The sequence below is a fragment of the Nasonia vitripennis genome (genome assembly GCF_009193385.2).
Source record: "Nasonia vitripennis strain AsymCx chromosome 4 unlocalized genomic scaffold, Nvit_psr_1.1 chr4_random0006, whole genome shotgun sequence".
Taxonomy (NCBI): Eukaryota; Metazoa; Arthropoda; class Insecta; order Hymenoptera; family Pteromalidae; genus Nasonia; species Nasonia vitripennis.
Genome location: NW_022279641.1, coordinates 1,201,428 through 1,220,072, shown reverse-complemented (window position 1 = coordinate 1,220,072; position 18,645 = coordinate 1,201,428). Strand labels below are relative to the sequence as shown.

Sequence of the window (18,645 nt, the reverse complement as noted above, 5' to 3'; positions counted from 1 at the left end):
TATGTATACATATATATACATATGGGGCTGCGTCATCGATCGTTGCCGCGCGCGCAGTATCTTTTTTCCTACGGCGGAATCGGAGCTGTTGTGTGTATATATATATATATATATATATAGATATGTATAATGGTGACGCAGAAGTTACCGACAGCGCGTTGGATTTAAATTCGGCGGTTTTAGAGCTATACCTTTGCATAACTGAACATAAACAATACTTATTAAAAAATAATTGATTGATTCTTTTGTTCGATTCTCGAAGGTAGCATGAAAATAACACAAAATTGCTTGAATGTAAACAAGTTCAAAATTTATTACACTAATCTAAGCTCAATTACCAACAGTGGATTCAGGTTATATTATAGTTTTATACTATTTAAAACTTTCAGCTTTGCTCAAACATTTAAAAGTAATGTAGAATTCAGCATAGAAATGCACGATAGTGAGAGCCTGAATTCGCATACAAAATAATAAAAAAGTTCCAAACAAAAACAATCCATCTCGATTCTCGCTCAACACGTTTACCTTCCTCTCACGAGACTCGCGACAACCTCGACAGAGCAGAAGAATCATGCAGTGGCGCTTCTGCTCCTCTCACTTTTTTCGCCATACGTATAGATATACGTGTATAACACACAAGTGACACACATTATATATTCAGTTTCAGACTTCAGTATACTCCCGAGTCGCGGTTGGTGGTGCGCGCAACCTGTGTGTTTTTAGGTTAGGTTTCTCGCAGACGTCGTCGACGAAGTTTTTTCCTCGTCGTTCCCCGTCTCTCCCTCTCGAAGATGCTCGACCTCTTCACGATCTTCAGCAAGGGCGGCATCGTCCTCTGGTGTTTCCAGAGCACCGCCCAGATATTCACCCCGAGCGTGAACGCCCTCATCAAGAGTGTCATCCTCCAGGTGAGAGATATTTCGTCGCAGATGTTACTTACCTGGTTCTATTTTTTTTCTCAACTGGGTCGTCGCCGATGCATGAGATTAACGCTAATTATTGCTAAGTCATTGAGAGCTATTGTTTGAGCGAGGCGAGACTGACGGGGATTCGTGTATGGATTTCGGAGTCGCGTCGAGATTCCATATGGACGGGATTGTCACATGGGTTGACATTTGTAAACAAAGTTTGTTATTTTGGAGTTTGTGCATTTTTGATAATTTGTTGGATATGTTTTTGGATCGATGTTTCTATGCATATGTTGTTTTATACATAGGGAACATTTTTTTTTGTTTTAGGATTGGATTAGATTGATTTGATTAGAGGTTGAGATTAGGGAGACACCTGTAATCTTAGCTATGTGGATAAAGTTTACTAGCTGACTTTTTCAGTTCAATTGTAGTTTCATCAGGGTTTTAAAATTTGATTTTCAACCATATGGCTACAATTCAGCCATAAGGTGCTCCAAAATAATGTTATTGAACCAAATTAAACATTTTTCCTGCTTCAGATTATTTCATCATCTGTTTTTAACGTATTGCTCTTGACTATAAAGATCAAACTTGTATTTTTACAAATTTCTAATTCATGATTTCTAAAAATGATAAAAGTGATTTGTTGTACAAATTATTCATCCATTCTATTGTAGAATTTGTAACCATATGTTACTGATTTTATATTTGTATTGTAGGAAAGAACAGGAAACCAAGTATTTGAACACGATTCCTTGCGGCTACAGTACAAGTTGGATAATGAATTTGAATTGGTTTTTGTGGTGGCATATCAAAAGATACTGCAGTTATCCTACGTTGACAAGTTTCTAAATGATATTCACTTGGAGTTCAGAGATCGCTTCAAAAATGAGCTGCAGAATTCAAAATGGTTTTTCAATTATGACTTCAAGAAAACCTATGAACAAGTGCTGGTACTGGCCGAACAATGGGGAAAATCACAGGCTAAAATTCCCAAACAAATGAGGACTTTTGATGAAAGTTTCAAGTCCAAGAAGACTGTTGCTAGTATGATAGAAAGAAAAGATGACAAAGAAAATAAAAAACAAAGTAAGTACCATGGTCTTGAGTTAATTGGTTGAACGGAAAATTGTTGGGTTCAATCAGAAAATTAACCTTTTGCCTTATTTTCAAATTGAATTTTTTTTTATAATCTTGCTTTGGTGCAATATGCTTGCGGGGCGGCGGGCGCATTTGGTTCTTTAATTGGCAAAAGGTTAAAGTAGTTTATACTGAACATTTGAAATAATATCAAAAAATATTTCTGGTTTCTGGTAGGATAAAATTAAAAAAATTTGGTGTCAGTATAGACTATACGCTAATAAAATATAATACTTTCTATTAAAATAAAACAAGCTTTGGGGACTGCGGGATCTTTTTGGAGATGGGAGTTTGCTATAATTATTTGCTTTACACTTATTAGGTAAAAAAAAGAGAGGGACCAATGATGCTGATGAAGGTCAACGTAAGTCAATAGTGAGACACTTTGCTTTATTATTATTTTGCATGTTCTCCGCTAAAACTGTGACTTCTTAATTTTTATTTTGACTATTTTACACATAAATAAAATTCATCAAATTTATTAAATTACAATGCAATTATTTCATTTTTAGACAAACCCATTGAAGTGCCTAAAGTACCAGACTCTCCTAAGCCTGCTACTGTTCAAAATGGTGTTCTGGATGAAGACATTTTGCTTGCTAATCGCTTGAAACTGGCTCAAAAAATGGCCTCTGGTCCAAAAAAGAAGGCTGACAAGCAGTAAGTTAATTTTTTCAAATACATATTCTAATAAAGTGATTAGAGTGTAATGTTAAAATTCTTTAATATCGCGCAGGAAAAGTCCAAAACCAGAGAAAGCTGGTAAGAAGCCCAGAGTGTGGGAACTTGGTGGAACCAATAAGGATCTCGCTAATTTAGAACGTACTAAAGATAAACCAGACGACACTGGGGAATACGTAGCGGCTGATACGACTGTAAGACTGATGTAGATTCAAAGTTTTTAATCTAGAAATGTTCAACTGTTTATTTGCAAAAAAAATTTTCTAGATTATCGGTCAAATGAAAGGTGGGATTCGGGATCTTGAGGTCGAAAGCGATTCCGAAGAAGACGACGACTCTGACGAGCCAGAAATCGAGCAAGTCAAGACTCAATCTCAAAAGAAATCTGGTGGTGTGTTCTCCATATTTAAAAATCTAGTAGGAAATAAGGCTCTTAAAGAGGAGGACATGCGTCCAGTTTTGGAGAAGCTCAAGGATCACCTGATTTCGAAGAATGTCGCTGCCGAGATCGCTCAAAAACTCTGCGACTCCATCTGCGTTAAACTTGAGGGCAAGGTTCTTGGTACGTTCGACAGCGTAGCCAACACCGTGAAAGCGTCGTTAACTGACGCTCTAGTACAAATTCTGTCGCCGAAGCGCCGCGTCGACATCCTGCGTGACGCCTTTGAGGCCAAAAAGAACGGCAGGCCTTACGTTATGGCTTTCTGTGGTGTCAATGGAGTTGGAAAGTCCACTAACTTGGCTAAGATCTGCTTCTGGTTGATCGAGAACAACTTTAGAGTACTGATTGCTGCTTGCGATACCTTCAGGGCTGGCGCTGTAGAGCAGTTAAGAACTCATATGAAGCACCTGAACGCGCTTCACCCGCCTGAGAAGCACGGAAATATGACGATGGTGCAGCTCTATGAGAAAGGTGATAAAGATATAAGGTTGATTTCCTACTGGTATGATTTTTCTTGTTGTGCTTAATGAGAAATCACTTTTTTTCTATTAGGATACGGAAAGGACGCAGCAGGTATAGCGATGGAGGCAATTCGCTTCGCGACGGACTCGCGCTTTGACGTCGTGTTGGTTGACACGGCCGGCCGTATGCAGGACAACGAGCCGCTGATGCGCGCCCTCGCCAAACTGATCAAGGTCAACGAGCCGGATCTTGTATTGTTCGTAGGCGAGGCGCTCGTCGGTAACGAAGCCGTCGATCAACTCGTCAAATTCAATCAGGCTCTCGCCGACTACAGCAACTCGACCAATCCTCACATCATCGACGGTATCGTCCTCACTAAATTTGATACCATTGATGACAAGGTACTTTGTTTATCATATAAGTAATAATGTAATGCGGGGATGACAGAATTGTTAACAAGGAAATATTTTACAGGTTGGTGCAGCCATATCTATGACGTACATCACCGGCCAGCCGATCGTTTTCGTCGGCACAGGTCAGACTTATACGGACTTAAAGTCCCTGAACGCAAAGGCTGTGGTCCACGCTTTGATGAAGTGAACACGTTACCTATTTCTATTATAAATCTATTTAGGCTAAAATTCATTGAATTGCTGTTGAATTTCATTGATATATTTATTATACAAGTTCGATAAGCAATTTTTCAATGTCTTCTTCGTCGAACTTAATGAATTATATATATATGATGGAAAATCAATTGATGTTACATAGGAAAAAAAGTCGATTCTCGAGGATCGCGTTACTTTTTTGTACAATTGACGTGGGAAACGGGAGTCGATCCTTGAGCGACTACCCTACTATTACGTGGAGTTGGAGCAGCTTGATCAAGTGTTGATTTGAATCACCGTTGTTTTACTATACAGCATATTTATTGTAAAGCTAGAGTTAAGAGAGAATTTTATAGTAAATCCTATATATATTAAAAAATATTTATCGATTACATCAAATAATGTACAATTTTTGTCAACTTTACACTTATTTATACGAGAAAATTCGGATTTTTCACTCTGTGCGTGTAAAATATCCTTCGTCTCGGTTAAAATACGATTCGTAAACTCAAAATCTTAGATTAGATGTGGCCCATGGAAAGTTGTTCGGCAGTGCGACCATTGCCATCCTTGCTAGCGGACGAAATATCGTGTACCGCGTTCTCGTCCTCGAACTCCCAGTTAACGCTGTCATCAAACTTTTGATCTTCCGTGATGGAACCGCATATTGGCATTCGCAGGATCAATCCTGAAATTACATAAAAATTCATCACGTCACAAACGAACAAAAGGGGACTACTATTCGAGTTCGCAAACAAGAATCGACAATCATTGGACGAGGAAACATTGACCAAGCTGGTCGGCATCAGGCATATCCAACTTAAGCACAGACAGCTTTATCTAGTTAATAATGACACTTAGCGAGGAAATATCATCGGCTGCCATCAGCGCGTACGAAAATGATTCGCGGCTTCTCGTTCATTCAAATAGCGGACGTGCATGCATAGAAAGGGGGAGAGAGAGAAAGAGAGAGTTGACCGACGATTACCCGTTATTAATCCAGAAACAATGGCGACTCCTATTGTGACCGCCAGCGCCAATAATTGATATGCGGCCTGCTGTCCGGCACTGCGGTTCGGCCCAGGTTTTAGCGAGAGCCTGTAATTCTCGTTTATTTCCGTGAGATTAGGACCTAGTCCTGGAATCCGGCCTGGAAATATCTGCGAAACACAAATTAGACCGTTACTGTATTGATGTTTGCATGTGAGATTGGCGATATGAGCCCCTTTTAAAGGTATTTTTTTCCTCGCTTCGCTTTACATTGAAAATTTCGATCAGTTTACTCGACGTTATAAATTAATACTCACTGTGCGTGTTCGCACTGATTAGCGAAAAATAAACCGTTACCTCGTAGAGTGAGTAATTATAATCGGCTTCGTTAGCCAGGCCAGCGAGAAGAGCTCCGAAAAGTCCGGCGAGCACGGCCGGCATTCCGTGCAAATTGTGCACTCCACACGTATCGTGTATCCTCAGTCGTTTTTGAATCAGCGGCTGCGCATAAATCAATCATTCAAAACTTCGAAAAGGCATCTTGTCGCTCATAATGAAACAAAAACGGATATCGTGACTTATTAATCGAGCATCGATCGAGCGAACTCTTTAAAAAGCTCCGAAAAGCTCTCGCGCGCGAGCAAGTTTTCCGTAATACAGGGTATTAAATTGGGAGAAATCCAAGTGCGTCGCTCCCGGTGCACTGTACTTGCTTAAGCTGTTTTAAGCCGTGTATTTCGGCAGCAGACCGCCGCGCGCTAAAAACTTTCGCTCTCGCGCGCGCCGCACTCAGCATTTATCAAAATTTATGAATCCGTTAAAACTTTCCTCTGAGCCGTCGCCCCGATGTATATCATACACTTCGCGAGCTTTGTTTGGACCTTAGCGCGTTTTATATAGCAATCTATTTGCATGCATTAAGCACAAAGGTGTAATTTTAAATAAGAGTATGATTTATTGTTAGGAAAAGTTTCTTACCGTGAGATACTTGTAGCCGAGAACACTGATCGCACCGGCGGCGCTGCCTATCGCAAGGGCGCCAAAGGGTTCGCACATCATTCCTGTATAATGTTTCATTTTTTTCAATAATTGAACGCACTTTCAGCGTTCAGCTTGAGTAATACCAGAAAATCTGTCTTTGACGCAAGAGCATTTTTAAACTGCGAAAGTTTGTAATACCACAATTTAACTTTGAATAAGCTTCTACCGACGCGAACAGAGTCGAGTTAAATATCTCCTATTGTTCGAGATAAAAGCAGACTTTTTCACTTTTAAGATTCACTCCGGAAAATCGTATCCGAAGCAGTATAGATTTAATATCACCTGCCATTGACAGTTTTGACTGGGGCGTCTGATTGATATCGGCTTTGACGTTTTTAGGCCATTTTTATTTTCGGCACAGCAAAATGTCGCTATCCGCATTGATAATAAAGACGGTTGGCAGAGAGTAACGCTTTGCGACACTTGAGTGACTTTTCGATAGCAGATCTATAGTTCGTAGATTGTGAAAATTTTTTTTTTCGAATACTGGCTCCGACAGCAGTTTCTTTCTCGTTCAAAAGTGTAAACTCACCAGCAGCGGTTCCGATCGCAACACCACCGGCCAAAGTTGAGTTCTGCACGTGAACCATGTTAAACTTGCTCTGCTTCGAAACGAAAGCAGATACGGCAAAGGAGATGACGCAGCTCGCGGCGATCGACAGAAGCGTGTTGATGATCGCCCGACGCTGTTCGTCGCCCTTTAAAGCTGCGCTGTTGAACGACGGCCAGAACAGCCAGAGGAATACCGTTCCTGCGATTTATTTTCATTAAATTCATACGTTGTTATTATCTTTCATGGGCTGCGATAGTCAATTAAAAATTCAAATTTCGTGCTATGATTGCTAAATATTCTCTGTTAAAATCCAATTTTTGTTTCGTCTGGGGCATACATTTAATTTTTAAAAATGACTTTCGAACCAACTTAAAAAAGGCTTGGTATAACTGCTGATAATGAGTTAAAATACTGACCGATCATCGCAAAAATATCGGACTCGTAGGAGGAACCCTCGAGGCTGTGTTCCTTAGGCTTTTCTTTCATTCCGAAGACGAAACTGACGGCCAGGCCGAAATAGGCGCCAAACGCGTGGACGTACATACTGTCGCCGGCGTCGACTACCTGAATAATGATTCATTGTAATTTGAATTTCCACGCTTGCATTTATTGTAATTGCATTTCAAACATACGCATCGCTTATTGTTATTGATACGGCAATAAAAATCGTTGGTACAACTAGCTTCAGTTAAACGTTCAATCAAACGAAAAAGTCATATACATGCACATCGAAAATTGCTTCAATTGAAATTGAATTGGAGTAGAGTCGTAAAAATAAATTTCATGCGGATATTTTCAAAAGTGCGGCACTTAGTTTAATCTCGACATATAACTTCATCATAATTACTTTGAAGGAGCTATTTGAGAAAAATTAAAGCCCGACCACACAATTTAGCAATCTCGCTCTGGCCATTCGCACGAATCATCGAGTAAATTTTCGCCAGCGAATCCCGCAAACATCAACCTACCACGAAATGGTTCTCTCCAATGTACTTGTTGGCGGTGTAGACGATGAGCTCGATGATGCCCATGACGATTAGCTGCATGTACGTCGTTTTGCCGAGCAACGCACCCATCGATATCAGAGGTGCCGCCACAGCCACGTCGGCGCTCAGCAGTCTGTACACAAACACATAAACATGCATGTATATGTACGCTACAGCCCGCTATATTAAAGCCTGCGCGCGCGAGGGTACTTATAATGCTGTATCTATGATAATGGGCCTGGGCTGGTTACACGGGAAATAATTCAGCGGTGAAGGGCTTCATGCTCGTATGCACACAGTAGGATCGAGAGGAGCTGTGTTTCGGATGTGTGTGCTTTGGCGGAGTTTCCTGAATAATAATAATGTCTGCAGGATTTTTTTGCGGAGAAAAAATGAATTCTCGAATCGAATACGTCGCGTCGAAAATTAATGTAAAATCGCTAAGAGCAATAGTAGTTGGAAACAAGTGTGCATATACATCAGATATATCGTCGCGTTGACAGACGTGTACGAAACGCGCGGGGAGATTCCTGAGGGAAAAGCAAGTCGCGGCGACTTGTTGATACCCCTGGATTTCTGCTTGTCTCCGCTCGTCGCCCCTTTGTCTCTCAGCCTGTGCGTATATACTTTCTTCTTTCTTCCCCTGATTTCCTTTCTACGCGCTAGAACTATATTTTTAGACACTCCACTGGAATGCCTTTCCCTCTCGTGGAGTCATATGCCGTTTCTTCACATTTTTGGATTTATACTCACGATTTCAGTGAGAGAGGCGCCTTTCCGTTCTTCCCGATATTGAATACTCCCTCGCAGAGCATGGCGACCTGGACGAGTATCGCCCCGACGAGGAAAGTCAGACCCACAGCACTTTGGCCATACCTCCGGAGGAAAGTCATGAGAAATCCGAAACCGATCCATATCATCACATGCACGTCCTGGTACACTGGAAAGCATTTCGAGAGCTGGAAAATTCTCTCCCTCGACCATCGTCGCTTTGCAGTCAAAAGCGGATATTATAATAGTTATAGAGGGATATCACTAATTAACGGCGCGAAATTCAACTTGGTTGCGAGAGAGGACTATGCAGCCGGATTATAGCTTTATTCGAGGGTAGATAACTTTCTAACCGGCAGCAGTTTCAGTATTCGACGCGCTTTGATCGCGACAGAGTATCATATATACTCAATAGACCTATGTGTATATAGAGAGCCTGCAGGCATATATAGGTGAGTACCATAAGATGCGAGCGATTGTTTTGATAGCGGAAGGATGCTTGTGTTTGCTCGAGAATTTGAATTTCCCGCCAGTCGAGTTTAAAAAAATTAATACTAAGTATAGGATTGCGAGCGTCATAATTCACAGTGCATAGCAAAGTTTGATTTTATTAGACTTCCAGGTTCCGGTAGCATAAACTTGCTTTTATTATACGCATTGTTCGCGGAAGCCCGTAAGCTGCGTCGAGAATTTTCTTGCCCCTCTCCGTTTTGCAATATCAAACTTAAACAATTAAACTAACTTTGTAGCCCTGTATACATCCTCGCAAAATATTAACAACGTCCTAATAAACAGGGAGCTTGCACGGCGTTTTCAAAATTACGCGCTAAAAAGTCTCGCGAGAGCGAATTTGAAATTCCCGCTCGCGTTCAATTAATTTCGCTCGATGTAGTCCTTAACGGCTCATTGAAAAGAAAATCGCATTGAGATGCAATTTATTTTCAATTCCACAGCTACGCCGCCGAGGCAATATCTGTACCGGACGGTTCGTTTCGCGCTTTTCTTCGCTTTTTCAGAGGTTCGCCTCACTTGGCTGAATTAGATTTTTCGATTCTCGTCTCGCCCTCTTTTATGTAGCCGTATGTGTGCGCGTGGGCGTGTGTGCGGTATAAATTTTAACGACGGAGCCTTTCTCTATTTACGCGCTGTAGCACTGCTGTGCTTTCTTGGATTACATCGATCTGCGGTGTGCTTTCGTTCAGTGTATTATATAGTAATGCGTAAATTAATGCGCTCTGCAGACACGGCGAAACTAATAAAATACTAAAAATCTTTAATTATTTACACGGCAATATGGTACTCACTTTATTTTTATTATTTAGTGGAATCAACAAGTCAATTCGAATCTTTTTTTAGTAAGCGCGGTGTGCTCAAATTTCTTGGTCGATACTCATACGGCTTGAGAAAGCTTATATTGGATTATAAACAATGTATAATGTTCCCGCAGAGTATATAGTGAACCGCACTAAATCGCAGCCGAAAAAAGTACAAAAATTTTTAATGCACCTCGCACACCGACGATTCTCCTAAACTACCGCGACGCGTACAATTCAAGTCCATTCTTCTCTCGCAAGTCGAGCTTGCGGTACATACACACATACAGAGCTTGCGGCTGCGGGTAAAGACTTACGTGCGAACGTGACCGGCAATTCATTGCTGCTGACTTCATTCGCGTGTAGCTTAGCATAATCGAAAGCGGCCAGAAAGCCGCAGAGCAAGAAACCCTCGATGAATAACAAAGTTATCGCGTGCGCCAGTCGCGTCGTCCTGTTCATATTACTGCAGCGTTGTAAGTTACTTTTTCTTTTACTTTCCGCTGATTATAAGTATCTTTCTCGGTAAGCGACACTCGGGAGACTGAAAATTTCGGCGTATCTCGCGGTGAATGCATCTATTTACGTGTAGGCTTTGAGCAGCGAAATTGGCTATTTGCAATTCTTTTATTCGAACCGGCGAGCTATTGAGAAATCGGCGCGCTTTGTGCGCGAGCTTTTCGGGAGATGGATCCTTTTTATATCGTTTGCCGAAAATATCTATTGCGCGCGTGCATTTGTTGTTTATTAGAAAAGCTTTTAGAATTGTTTTTATATAAATATTGATCATAATTCTTCGAAAAGGCAAATCAAAAATGCCCGAGATAAGCTGCAATAACAAATCTATTAAAAGCTGGAGAAAAAAAATATTTGCTCAGCCAGGTGCTAGTTACCTTGAGCGCAAAATAGACTGTTTATCGGTAGTTGGTAACTGGCACGTAATAACTTTTGTCTACATATGATTTGCTCATATATATGTATGGTGATAGTGAATCAATTAAATAAAGCTAAATATACGTACTCGGATACAGCGGCGGAGAATCATCGTCTTTCTTGTCATCCGGGAGCCAACTGTTTGTTGGCGAATACGCTGAAACTTGAAAGATGTTCGGCATTATAAATCATTGCGAAACTGCCTATTTTGTGCATCGTTTGTAATGCAGTATCGCAGTAGCGAATCTCCCGCTTATTTAGATACTGCGCACTCGGTAAATGCATCGTTTCTATTTAAACGCGCATCTCTATGCAGCGGATAATTCTGACTGGATGGCGTGTGTGTGTATCTGTACCTTACCGCAGCGAATTATTGCGCGATGTTATTTTGGTAGACTATGTGTATTGGGTATAGTTTTTGCATTGAATTTATCGCGCTGCATTTTCAAAGTGATATCGATACGTACATAATGGCACTACATAATGATACATGTTTTTTGATGAAATATCTCATGATTAACGTTCACATGATATGAAGTTCCTCCTCTCTCTCTTAAAAAAATGATGGCCTTTGTTGTGAAGCATTTAATACGTGATTTTGATTGGTTGCTGGTTGGTTGCCTAGGCAACGAGATCAGAACCGCGCTTTAAATTCATAACCCTCAAAACAGTCATAACTCATAACCCTGGTAGAAATGTTTAAGGTGTTTAAAATGAAATGTGGAAACCTTGATAACAGATAATATATATGTAATATAACTAGCAAGAAATTTTAGTAAAAATTAATCATTACCAAGAGTGTGTAGTATTACCCCTAACCCTATTTGAAGTAGTAATAAAGTGTGTGAATATTATTTAGTTTTTTTTTAAATGTCAGTGAGAAGTTCAATTAAAAGAATAAAGAGTTTGAAGATATACTGTGTCTCTGTGCCCAAAGTCGCCCCGGTGAGGTTTGAGAGGTGAATTTAAAGAAAAGTTCAGTATCCGAGTCAGTAAGTTTAAGTCTATCATTATACAATGCTCTTTGAATTGTAAAAAGGCTACTAGACAACTAAAATATGACACTGCCACTTCCTATGTTACCTAGAAATATGTAACCTAGATGATTCTGATTTTTAAACTGTTTTCGTTCATATTTTCACATCCAGGCTCATGCGAATTTTTTAATGGACGCCGTTATTCGCACCAAGATCCACATAATTGCGTGACTCTACGTGACTGTAAGGGGGGCTTTTCAGCCAAATTCTTGCAGTCACGTAAATTTTCCGGGAAAGCCCTTGGAGTCACGTAAAAGCTCCGAGTCCCGTAATTTTTCTTACAGACACGTAAAGCTTCGAGTCACGTAAAATAAGAAAATATTTTATTGAGCGGCTCCAATTTTTTACGTGACTGCAAATTTTACGTGACTCTAATTCTTACGTGACTCCAATTTTTACGTGAATGTAAGAAATCGCGCTTTGATTGCAAGGATTTTCTAATCTGCTCCAAGTTTGCACTGGTTGTCTGGATAAGTAATTAAGTATGATAAGCTTCATTTAATATAAGTCTCCGTGTGATAATCTATATATCTATACCGAGGGAGCTCCCCACAGTGTAGCGACCCTAACCCGACCTGTCAATTTTTCTTTGAACTATGAGCCGGAGCAGACGTATGTGTCAATTTGTGACGTGGTCAGCGCATAAGTACTTACCTCCGATGAAGCCGATGAGTTGTTCCATCGAATCTAGTAGTAATAAGCTAAATATATATATACGGAGCCGATACGACCGGTGGTGGTAGGTGGTAATAAGTACATACGTCGGAAGGGTTACTGTGTGAGTATACTTATTTCACGACATTTTACGACATTTGCGTTAGTGCGTCTCTGTGGACAATCACAGTGCTCAGTACGACCTGGACACGACAACTCTTGATCCAGTTTTCTGGAATAGCGTCGTATTAATTTTTGAGGTTATTTCGCAAATATACGAGATTCTTGGCAAGAATTGTGAGCGAAAGATGATTATTAAAGATCTCATTGATTTTTATAGAACGTTAAAAAGAAATTGTGAGAGCTTTATTAAGTTTGAAGGCAAGGGTGGACGATTCTACGTTGTTACAGAACTCAATTTAGAGCACACAAATCATGAAGGGTATGAAGTGAGATACGTTTTATTTTATTATGTCGATTTAATAATTGAATTTGGAATCAATTTTTTTATGCTGTTTCAGGCGTTTTACGAAAATTTGTCCGAGGTGAGACGATTGACAAAACAAGAACAAGAAGAAGCTATATTCTTGCATGGTTTAAATTGTAAAACCTCTTTACTACATGAACATATGATGGACAAAACTAAAAAGCAAATTATACCACAAGATTTGTATAATGCGTTCAATGAGAATAAAGATAAATATGGAAATGACATTGAAGCTGCCATACAACTGTTAAAAACTAAATATGGTCAAGTCAAACTACATGGACATCAAAATGTTCCACAATATATTAACATTTGTATCTAACAATTTTTATTTTTTAACTTTATAGAAGCAAAAGTTGAAATTCTAGAGGAGAATTCAGAATTTCAGGGTATGTACTTTTCAATTCCAGAAATGAGGCAGAATATGAGTAAATACCCTGAAGTAGTGTGTGTAGAATCTACATACAAGATTTTCAACTTAAGATTTTCTCTGATGCTTTTTGTTATTGAAGATGGGGAAGGACGAAGTCAGATTGTAGGAGTAGGCATTTTAGTTAGCGAATCTCGACCTATAGTAAAATGGTTGATGGAATGCTTCAAAGAAGATAATCTAGAAGCTGTCAAAAAGACACGTGGTTTTATCAGTGACAAGGATCTAACTGAGAGATCTGTTATTCGAGAAGTTTTTGATTGGGCGAGATTATTTATCTGTCAATTTCACACGTTAAGAATATTTGACAGGGAAATATGCCCAACAAAAATGAAAATCACTAAAGAAGAAAAAGAGAATGCTCTTCGGTGCTTGGACAGTATGGTCAAAAGTTCGTACCAAATGGATTATGACAATGCTCATTCAAAATTCATTTCGACTGCTCCTAAAGTTATAAAAGATTATTTTATCAAAAATTGGCAGGATATTACTGACGAATGGGTAAAATTTAAGATTTTCAACTTGAATTAAAAAACTTTAACTAATAACAGGATTGAATCTTTAAATGGAAAGCTAAAATATGAGATTGGGTTATACGATTCATTGACAGAGTTTAATAAAAATTTTTTAAATGGACCAATTATAGATTAAAATGTAATAGATTAAAAGATATTCAGGATGTATTAAGAATTAATCCCAATGACGTTGTTATCACAGACTTTGAAAAAGCCAAAGTTTTATACAAGGAATGCTTAACTCACTATACTTATAAAGTAGTTCTAGAACAGTTTGAATATTTTGAATACATGACATTGCTAAATTTTGATGCTGTATCGCAAACATGTACTGCTATATGTCGCAAAGAAGAAATTTATATCACTCCATATACATGTACTTGTTTTGAAATGACCAGTATGGGATTACCATGTCGTCATATTCTAGCTATACGTTTAGCTTTGAAAATGTCTCTTTTTTGTAAAGACATCTGTTTGGAGAGATCAGAAGTTCAGAAAACAAGCGTCTTTCAAAAAGTTTTGAATCATCGCCAAATCTAAGCACATCTTTTGGACAATCACCAAGACCGAATACATCTTTAGTACAATCACCAAGACCGAACATATCTTTAGTACAATCATCAAGACCAAACACAGTTAAGCCCTCGGTTAAAGCTATTGAGAAAAAATCGTCATCAACTAGTAGAAACCGTATTGAGAATGCAAATAAAAAGGATACAACTGAAACTGTAATTAAAAAAGTCAACACTCCAAGTCGGTTAACCATTGGAGAAAAAAGGCGGACGTTAAAAGTAATAATGGATGAATTGATGGAGGTAATTACTGAACAATCAGATCGAATGTACCATTTAAGCTCAGCAACTATAAAAAATCTACTAGAACATTACATAAATAACAAAGATGTGAGTATAGTTACAACAGACAAATCTTCAATTGACTGCATACAATCAGACTACAATTTGGAAGAATCGTTAAAAGAATTATCTATAGAACGGTCAAATCTAACAGAGGCTAATATTAAAATGCCTACACCTAATAAAAGAATAGGAAAGGTGCGAGGAGTCAGGTCATGTAAAGTAGAAGCCAAGAAAAAATGAATCACATAAATTTCGGTATGTATGCAAATTTATAAATCATTGATTTTGCCCTGTTCATGTAATTGAATTAATATAGTACAATTTTTTAATCTATATTTCCAAATAATTTGAACACGTATGAAAATCAACTGTTTGAAAATAAACATTTCAATCATTCCATTTTAATATACTTGTAAAATGTAATTTCTTGTAAAAAGAGAAAACCAGATTCATATTCAAATAAAATATCAATGACTATTTTAAAATTGCAGTCTCAATGGATTAGTGACGACACGTGCTAGCAAGCACGCAGACAGCTGCTACAGCGAAATCGAGCGCAATGTACAAGTGCCTTGAGCCTCGTATGGTCCCGACTTTAGCTACGTGATCATTGGTAGTAAGGGTATCCTCAGTGTCAACACCGAAGTCGTAGTCAAGGTCGACCGCTGCCCATCGTTGTGAAGAACGACAGTTTCGTTTTTCTTAACTTCGAAAATGGACTTCAAGCTCTCAAAAAGGTGCACTATTCTATTGATTGGCTTTATGTACTTCATTCTGATGTAATGCGCGCCACAAGGCTTAGACTACTTTTTGCTTACCCTGGTATCTTATCATGATATTTGCTTGAGTTTTTATGTATTGTTTTTTCTTTATAAGTTGTAAAAAGAGTTAAGAAAATGAAAATTTCGTATCTTCTTGAAATGGGCATTCTAATATATATTTCATCTTGTATCCGTCGAATTGTTTGATTACTTGTTTCGATAGACTATGAGTAACCATATGTTGAAGCATAGAAAAATCATCCAAACAAGCTTAAAACTTTGGCTTGTGAAGAAATGAGATTTCCGTATGTAAATATTTTATTAACGCCGAGCTACATTGTCATCTAAAGTTAAATTTATTTATATCTTAACTACGTGTTTATTTATACGGTTTGTCGCTTATCAAATACGGTACCGCTTTAGGTCATGTAAACTTAGATCGATATATCACGAAATAAAATTGTTATTCGTCATGCCACTTCTAGTTTCTCTCCTGTCATGCACAAATTATTAATTCTGAGTTAGGATACTCATTATATATAGCCATCGCCATAGTCAGCCGTTTACAATTAGGTTCTGTGAATTAACAATTGTGATAATTAAAGAAGCTTTTTTTCATAATTTTTTTCTCTATTAGAAAAATGCCATTTTTCCAAAATTTATTTTTATTTCAAAAAATATGAAGCAATGAGCGTTACATAATTATCCAATAGATCAAAATATTTTTTTTTAATTTTGCAACATTTTCCGATACGTTCTCACGTCAGGTACACGGTTTCTTATCTGTTAGCTGATACTAACCATTTAAATTGTGCGCCATTTTTCGAACCCACCAATCCATAACGTCATTGGTGCGTGAAAACAACGTTAGGTTAGGTATAAGAAAGTAAAAAACAAAGGAAAGCACATAGCGGCAAAATATAAGTTTTGCTCACAGGCTTTTGTTTCCTCGCGTGCAAAACGTTCTTTTACTTCTTCAGGCTTGCATATACAAGAAAAGTAATCTCAGTTTTGACACAAGTTGCGGTGACTTCTATTGTTTCTTTACACGTATATAGTGTAAACCGTTATTTCTATTAATTTATCAACAATTAATACTTATAAATAAAAATTTTATTACAGTTTTGTGAAAAAATGGGTGACATTTTACGTCGGCCAGACATTTCCTTGTTTCGAAGCATTTGAAGAATGTCTAGCCAAATACAAAGAATATTTTCCAATATCTAAGGGCGATACTGCCATAAACGCTACCGAGGACGAAAAATAATTTGAACGATTCGCATATAAATATTCAGGTTTTGTATGCAGAAAAGGAGAACAATTTCAGTCCAAGGGAAAAGGATTGAGAAATGTCAGGTATGCATAATGGTAAAATGCAGAATCCTACGTCTAGCATGATGTTTTATCAATGTAATGTGAATTTTTTCAAAACCGTACGGGATTTTCCCTCCATAAAAATTAACTACAAGGTACCGACAGAATAAAAACAGAATTCTTTTCATGCTAGGTGTAGGATTCTTTTGTTTACCCTAAAAAACATTTGATGTATGGAATTAAACACAAGTTTTATGAAATACGCATATTATTTATCCATGATGAATGTTTGTTCTTTTTTAGAAGTGAGAAAACTAACTGTCAATTCTTCATTCGATTAGTACTGCCAGCCAAAAAGGACTATTATGTGGTTCAAAAAGTTGATAGTACGCACAATCATGACTCTCAACTAGAGGTGAGACCATGAACACTCCAAACAATTTAAAAAATCTGTCCGATACAATATTTTACTTTTAAATTATTTTTTCAGATTTGTGACAACTTTAATAATTACTTTAAGGATCTTTATGAAAACATTATAAAAAAATACAAAATGTTAGAAGATACAAAGAAGGTGGATGATATTGATGCAGTGACAGAAAAGATCATAGGACCAGACCATGTCCTAGATAATCTGCGTACAGAGTATCAAATTGAGGATACAAATAAACAAGAAATTGAAGAAGTCAGTGCAAGGAGTCAATATATGATTAAACAAGAAATCAAAGGAGTCAGTGAGAAAGGATTGATAGAGAAATCCAATGAAACTCTGGAGGACGACCAAGTTAGTGCAAGGAGTCAGGATACGAATAAACAAGAAGACAAAGGATTCAGTGAGAAGGGATTGATAGAGAAATCCAATGAAACTCTAGAGGACCGCTTCGAAAGAAAATTAATTTTGAGCAGTGTATCTAATGTCGACTGTTACAATGCCGCTACCCTAAGCGGGTCTTGGGCGTTGTCGTCCAGATCGAACGGGTGGGTGCCTATCACCACTACACAGCGCGTCCTTAGGTTGCGGATAGAGGAACAGCCCCTGAGAAAGAGGTTAGCTGCGAATAAATTGAATAAGCAGCCGCGGGCAGCCGATAGGAACAGGCGTGGGTGTGATGAGCCCACACTGTCGAACGCATTCATCTAGAAACACTACGCAAGCACCACAACAACAAAAACACTTCACATTATCTCTTATCTCTCAATCTATCTCTTTCATCACACATTACAAAAATGGGCAAAAATCCTGCTGCCGAGGAGGATGCGGGAGCGATGACAACTGCCCCGAAAGGGGATGTGTAGAAAGATTCGTCACCTGGTCTTACGCGGTAACGATGCCAGCGAAGGCGCGCTGCCTTGCAGGGGGGCGTTAGGATGCGAGAATGAAACCGTAGTGTGTCTGACGACGAATTGACACTGTCCTCGTCAAAGTCGGAAAGCTCTCATACTTAGTTCTAGAGAGGTATGGGGGTTATCACCTCTAGAACTCACCTGCGATCGGAACAGGATCCGAAGTGCGCGGGTTTAACATAACATCATGGCTCAAAAAAATCAAATCCGAACCAAAAGGGACTTAAGGGTCGGAACTTGGAATGTTCGCAGTCTATACAGAGCAGGTGCGTTTAAAGAACTCGTAAAGGAAGCTGAAAGGTACAATCTAGATTTGGTAGCAATACAGGAATCGCGGTGGCCAGATGGCGGAGTACTATCATCGGGTAACTTCACGTACCTGTATGGGGCCGGGAGTGGGGGATCTCTAGGCACC

At 38.8% G+C, this 18,645-nt stretch overlaps 3 protein-coding genes across 7 annotated transcripts in view; 2 read left to right on the top strand and 1 right to left on the bottom strand.

Annotated features, from left to right (window-relative positions):
- The first annotated feature begins 528 nt into the window (after positions 1–528).
- LOC100114185 (signal recognition particle receptor subunit alpha homolog) lies at positions 529–4,643 on the top strand. Of its 2 annotated transcripts, XM_008219146.4 has the most exons (8): positions 529–908; positions 1,631–2,000; positions 2,374–2,415; positions 2,564–2,711; positions 2,788–2,926; positions 3,000–3,645; positions 3,727–4,037; positions 4,111–4,643. In XM_008219146.4, exons 1-8 carry the CDS (start codon positions 792–794, stop codon positions 4,234–4,236), a joined length of 1,899 nt encoding a protein of 632 aa, XP_008217368.1. In that variant the 5' UTR covers positions 529–791; the 3' UTR covers positions 4,237–4,643. The 2 variants fall into 2 exon arrangements, with proteins under 2 accessions (XP_008217368.1, XP_003425102.1); XM_003425054.5 differs by lacking the exon at positions 2,374–2,415.
- The window catches only part of LOC100114882 (ammonium transporter Rh type A), a 27,268-nt gene continuing 12,915 nt past the window's right edge, over positions 4,293–18,645 (bottom strand). For 2 of the 4 annotated variants that reach the window (XM_008219142.4, XM_031928350.1), the window contains exons 3-11: positions 10,920–10,994; positions 8,568–8,754; positions 7,797–7,947; positions 7,245–7,392; positions 6,808–7,026; positions 6,213–6,295; positions 5,592–5,735; positions 5,233–5,404; positions 4,447–4,932 (exon numbers count right to left, since the gene is read on the bottom strand). In XM_008219142.4, the coding sequence (XP_008217364.1) occupies positions 4,766–4,932; positions 5,233–5,404; positions 5,592–5,735; positions 6,213–6,295; positions 6,808–7,026; positions 7,245–7,392; positions 7,797–7,947; positions 8,568–8,754; positions 10,920–10,994 (1,346 nt within the window). In that variant the 3' untranslated portion in view covers positions 4,447–4,765. Of the gene's footprint in view, positions 4,933–5,232; positions 5,405–5,591; positions 5,736–6,212; positions 6,296–6,807; positions 7,027–7,244; positions 7,393–7,796; positions 7,948–8,567; positions 8,755–10,919; positions 10,995–18,645 lie in introns of all 4 variants that reach the window. The other 2 variants (XM_008219141.4, XM_031928352.2) reach the window with 2 other exon arrangements.
- On the top strand, positions 12,866–14,114 carry LOC116417111 (uncharacterized protein ZSWIM9). Its single transcript, XM_031928353.1, has 3 exons — positions 12,866–12,964; positions 13,044–13,272; positions 13,357–14,114. Exons 2-3 carry the CDS (start codon positions 13,152–13,154, stop codon positions 13,968–13,970), a joined length of 735 nt encoding a protein of 244 aa, XP_031784213.1. The 5' UTR covers positions 12,866–12,964; positions 13,044–13,151; the 3' UTR covers positions 13,971–14,114.

What these genes read in the sequence shown, in the direction of transcription:
- LOC100114185 (XM_008219146.4), top strand. Translation starts at nt 792, where the DNA reads ATGCTCGACCTCTTCACGATCTTCAGCAAGGGCGGCATCGTCCTCTGG. An exon ending in CAAAGAAAATAAAAAACAAA is followed by an intron (nt 2,001 to 2,373) that starts GTAAGTACCATG and finishes TACACTTATTAG; the next exon opens with GTAAAAAAAAGAGAGGGACC. An exon ending in TGATGCTGATGAAGGTCAAC is followed by an intron (nt 2,416 to 2,563) that starts GTAAGTCAATAG and finishes TTTCATTTTTAG; the next exon opens with ACAAACCCATTGAAGTGCCT.
- LOC116417111 (XM_031928353.1), top strand. Translation starts at nt 13,152, where the DNA reads ATGATGGACAAAACTAAAAAGCAAATTATACCACAAGATTTGTATAAT. An exon ending in ACTGTTAAAAACTAAATATG is followed by an intron (nt 13,273 to 13,356) that starts GTCAAGTCAAAC and finishes TTAACTTTATAG; the next exon opens with AAGCAAAAGTTGAAATTCTA.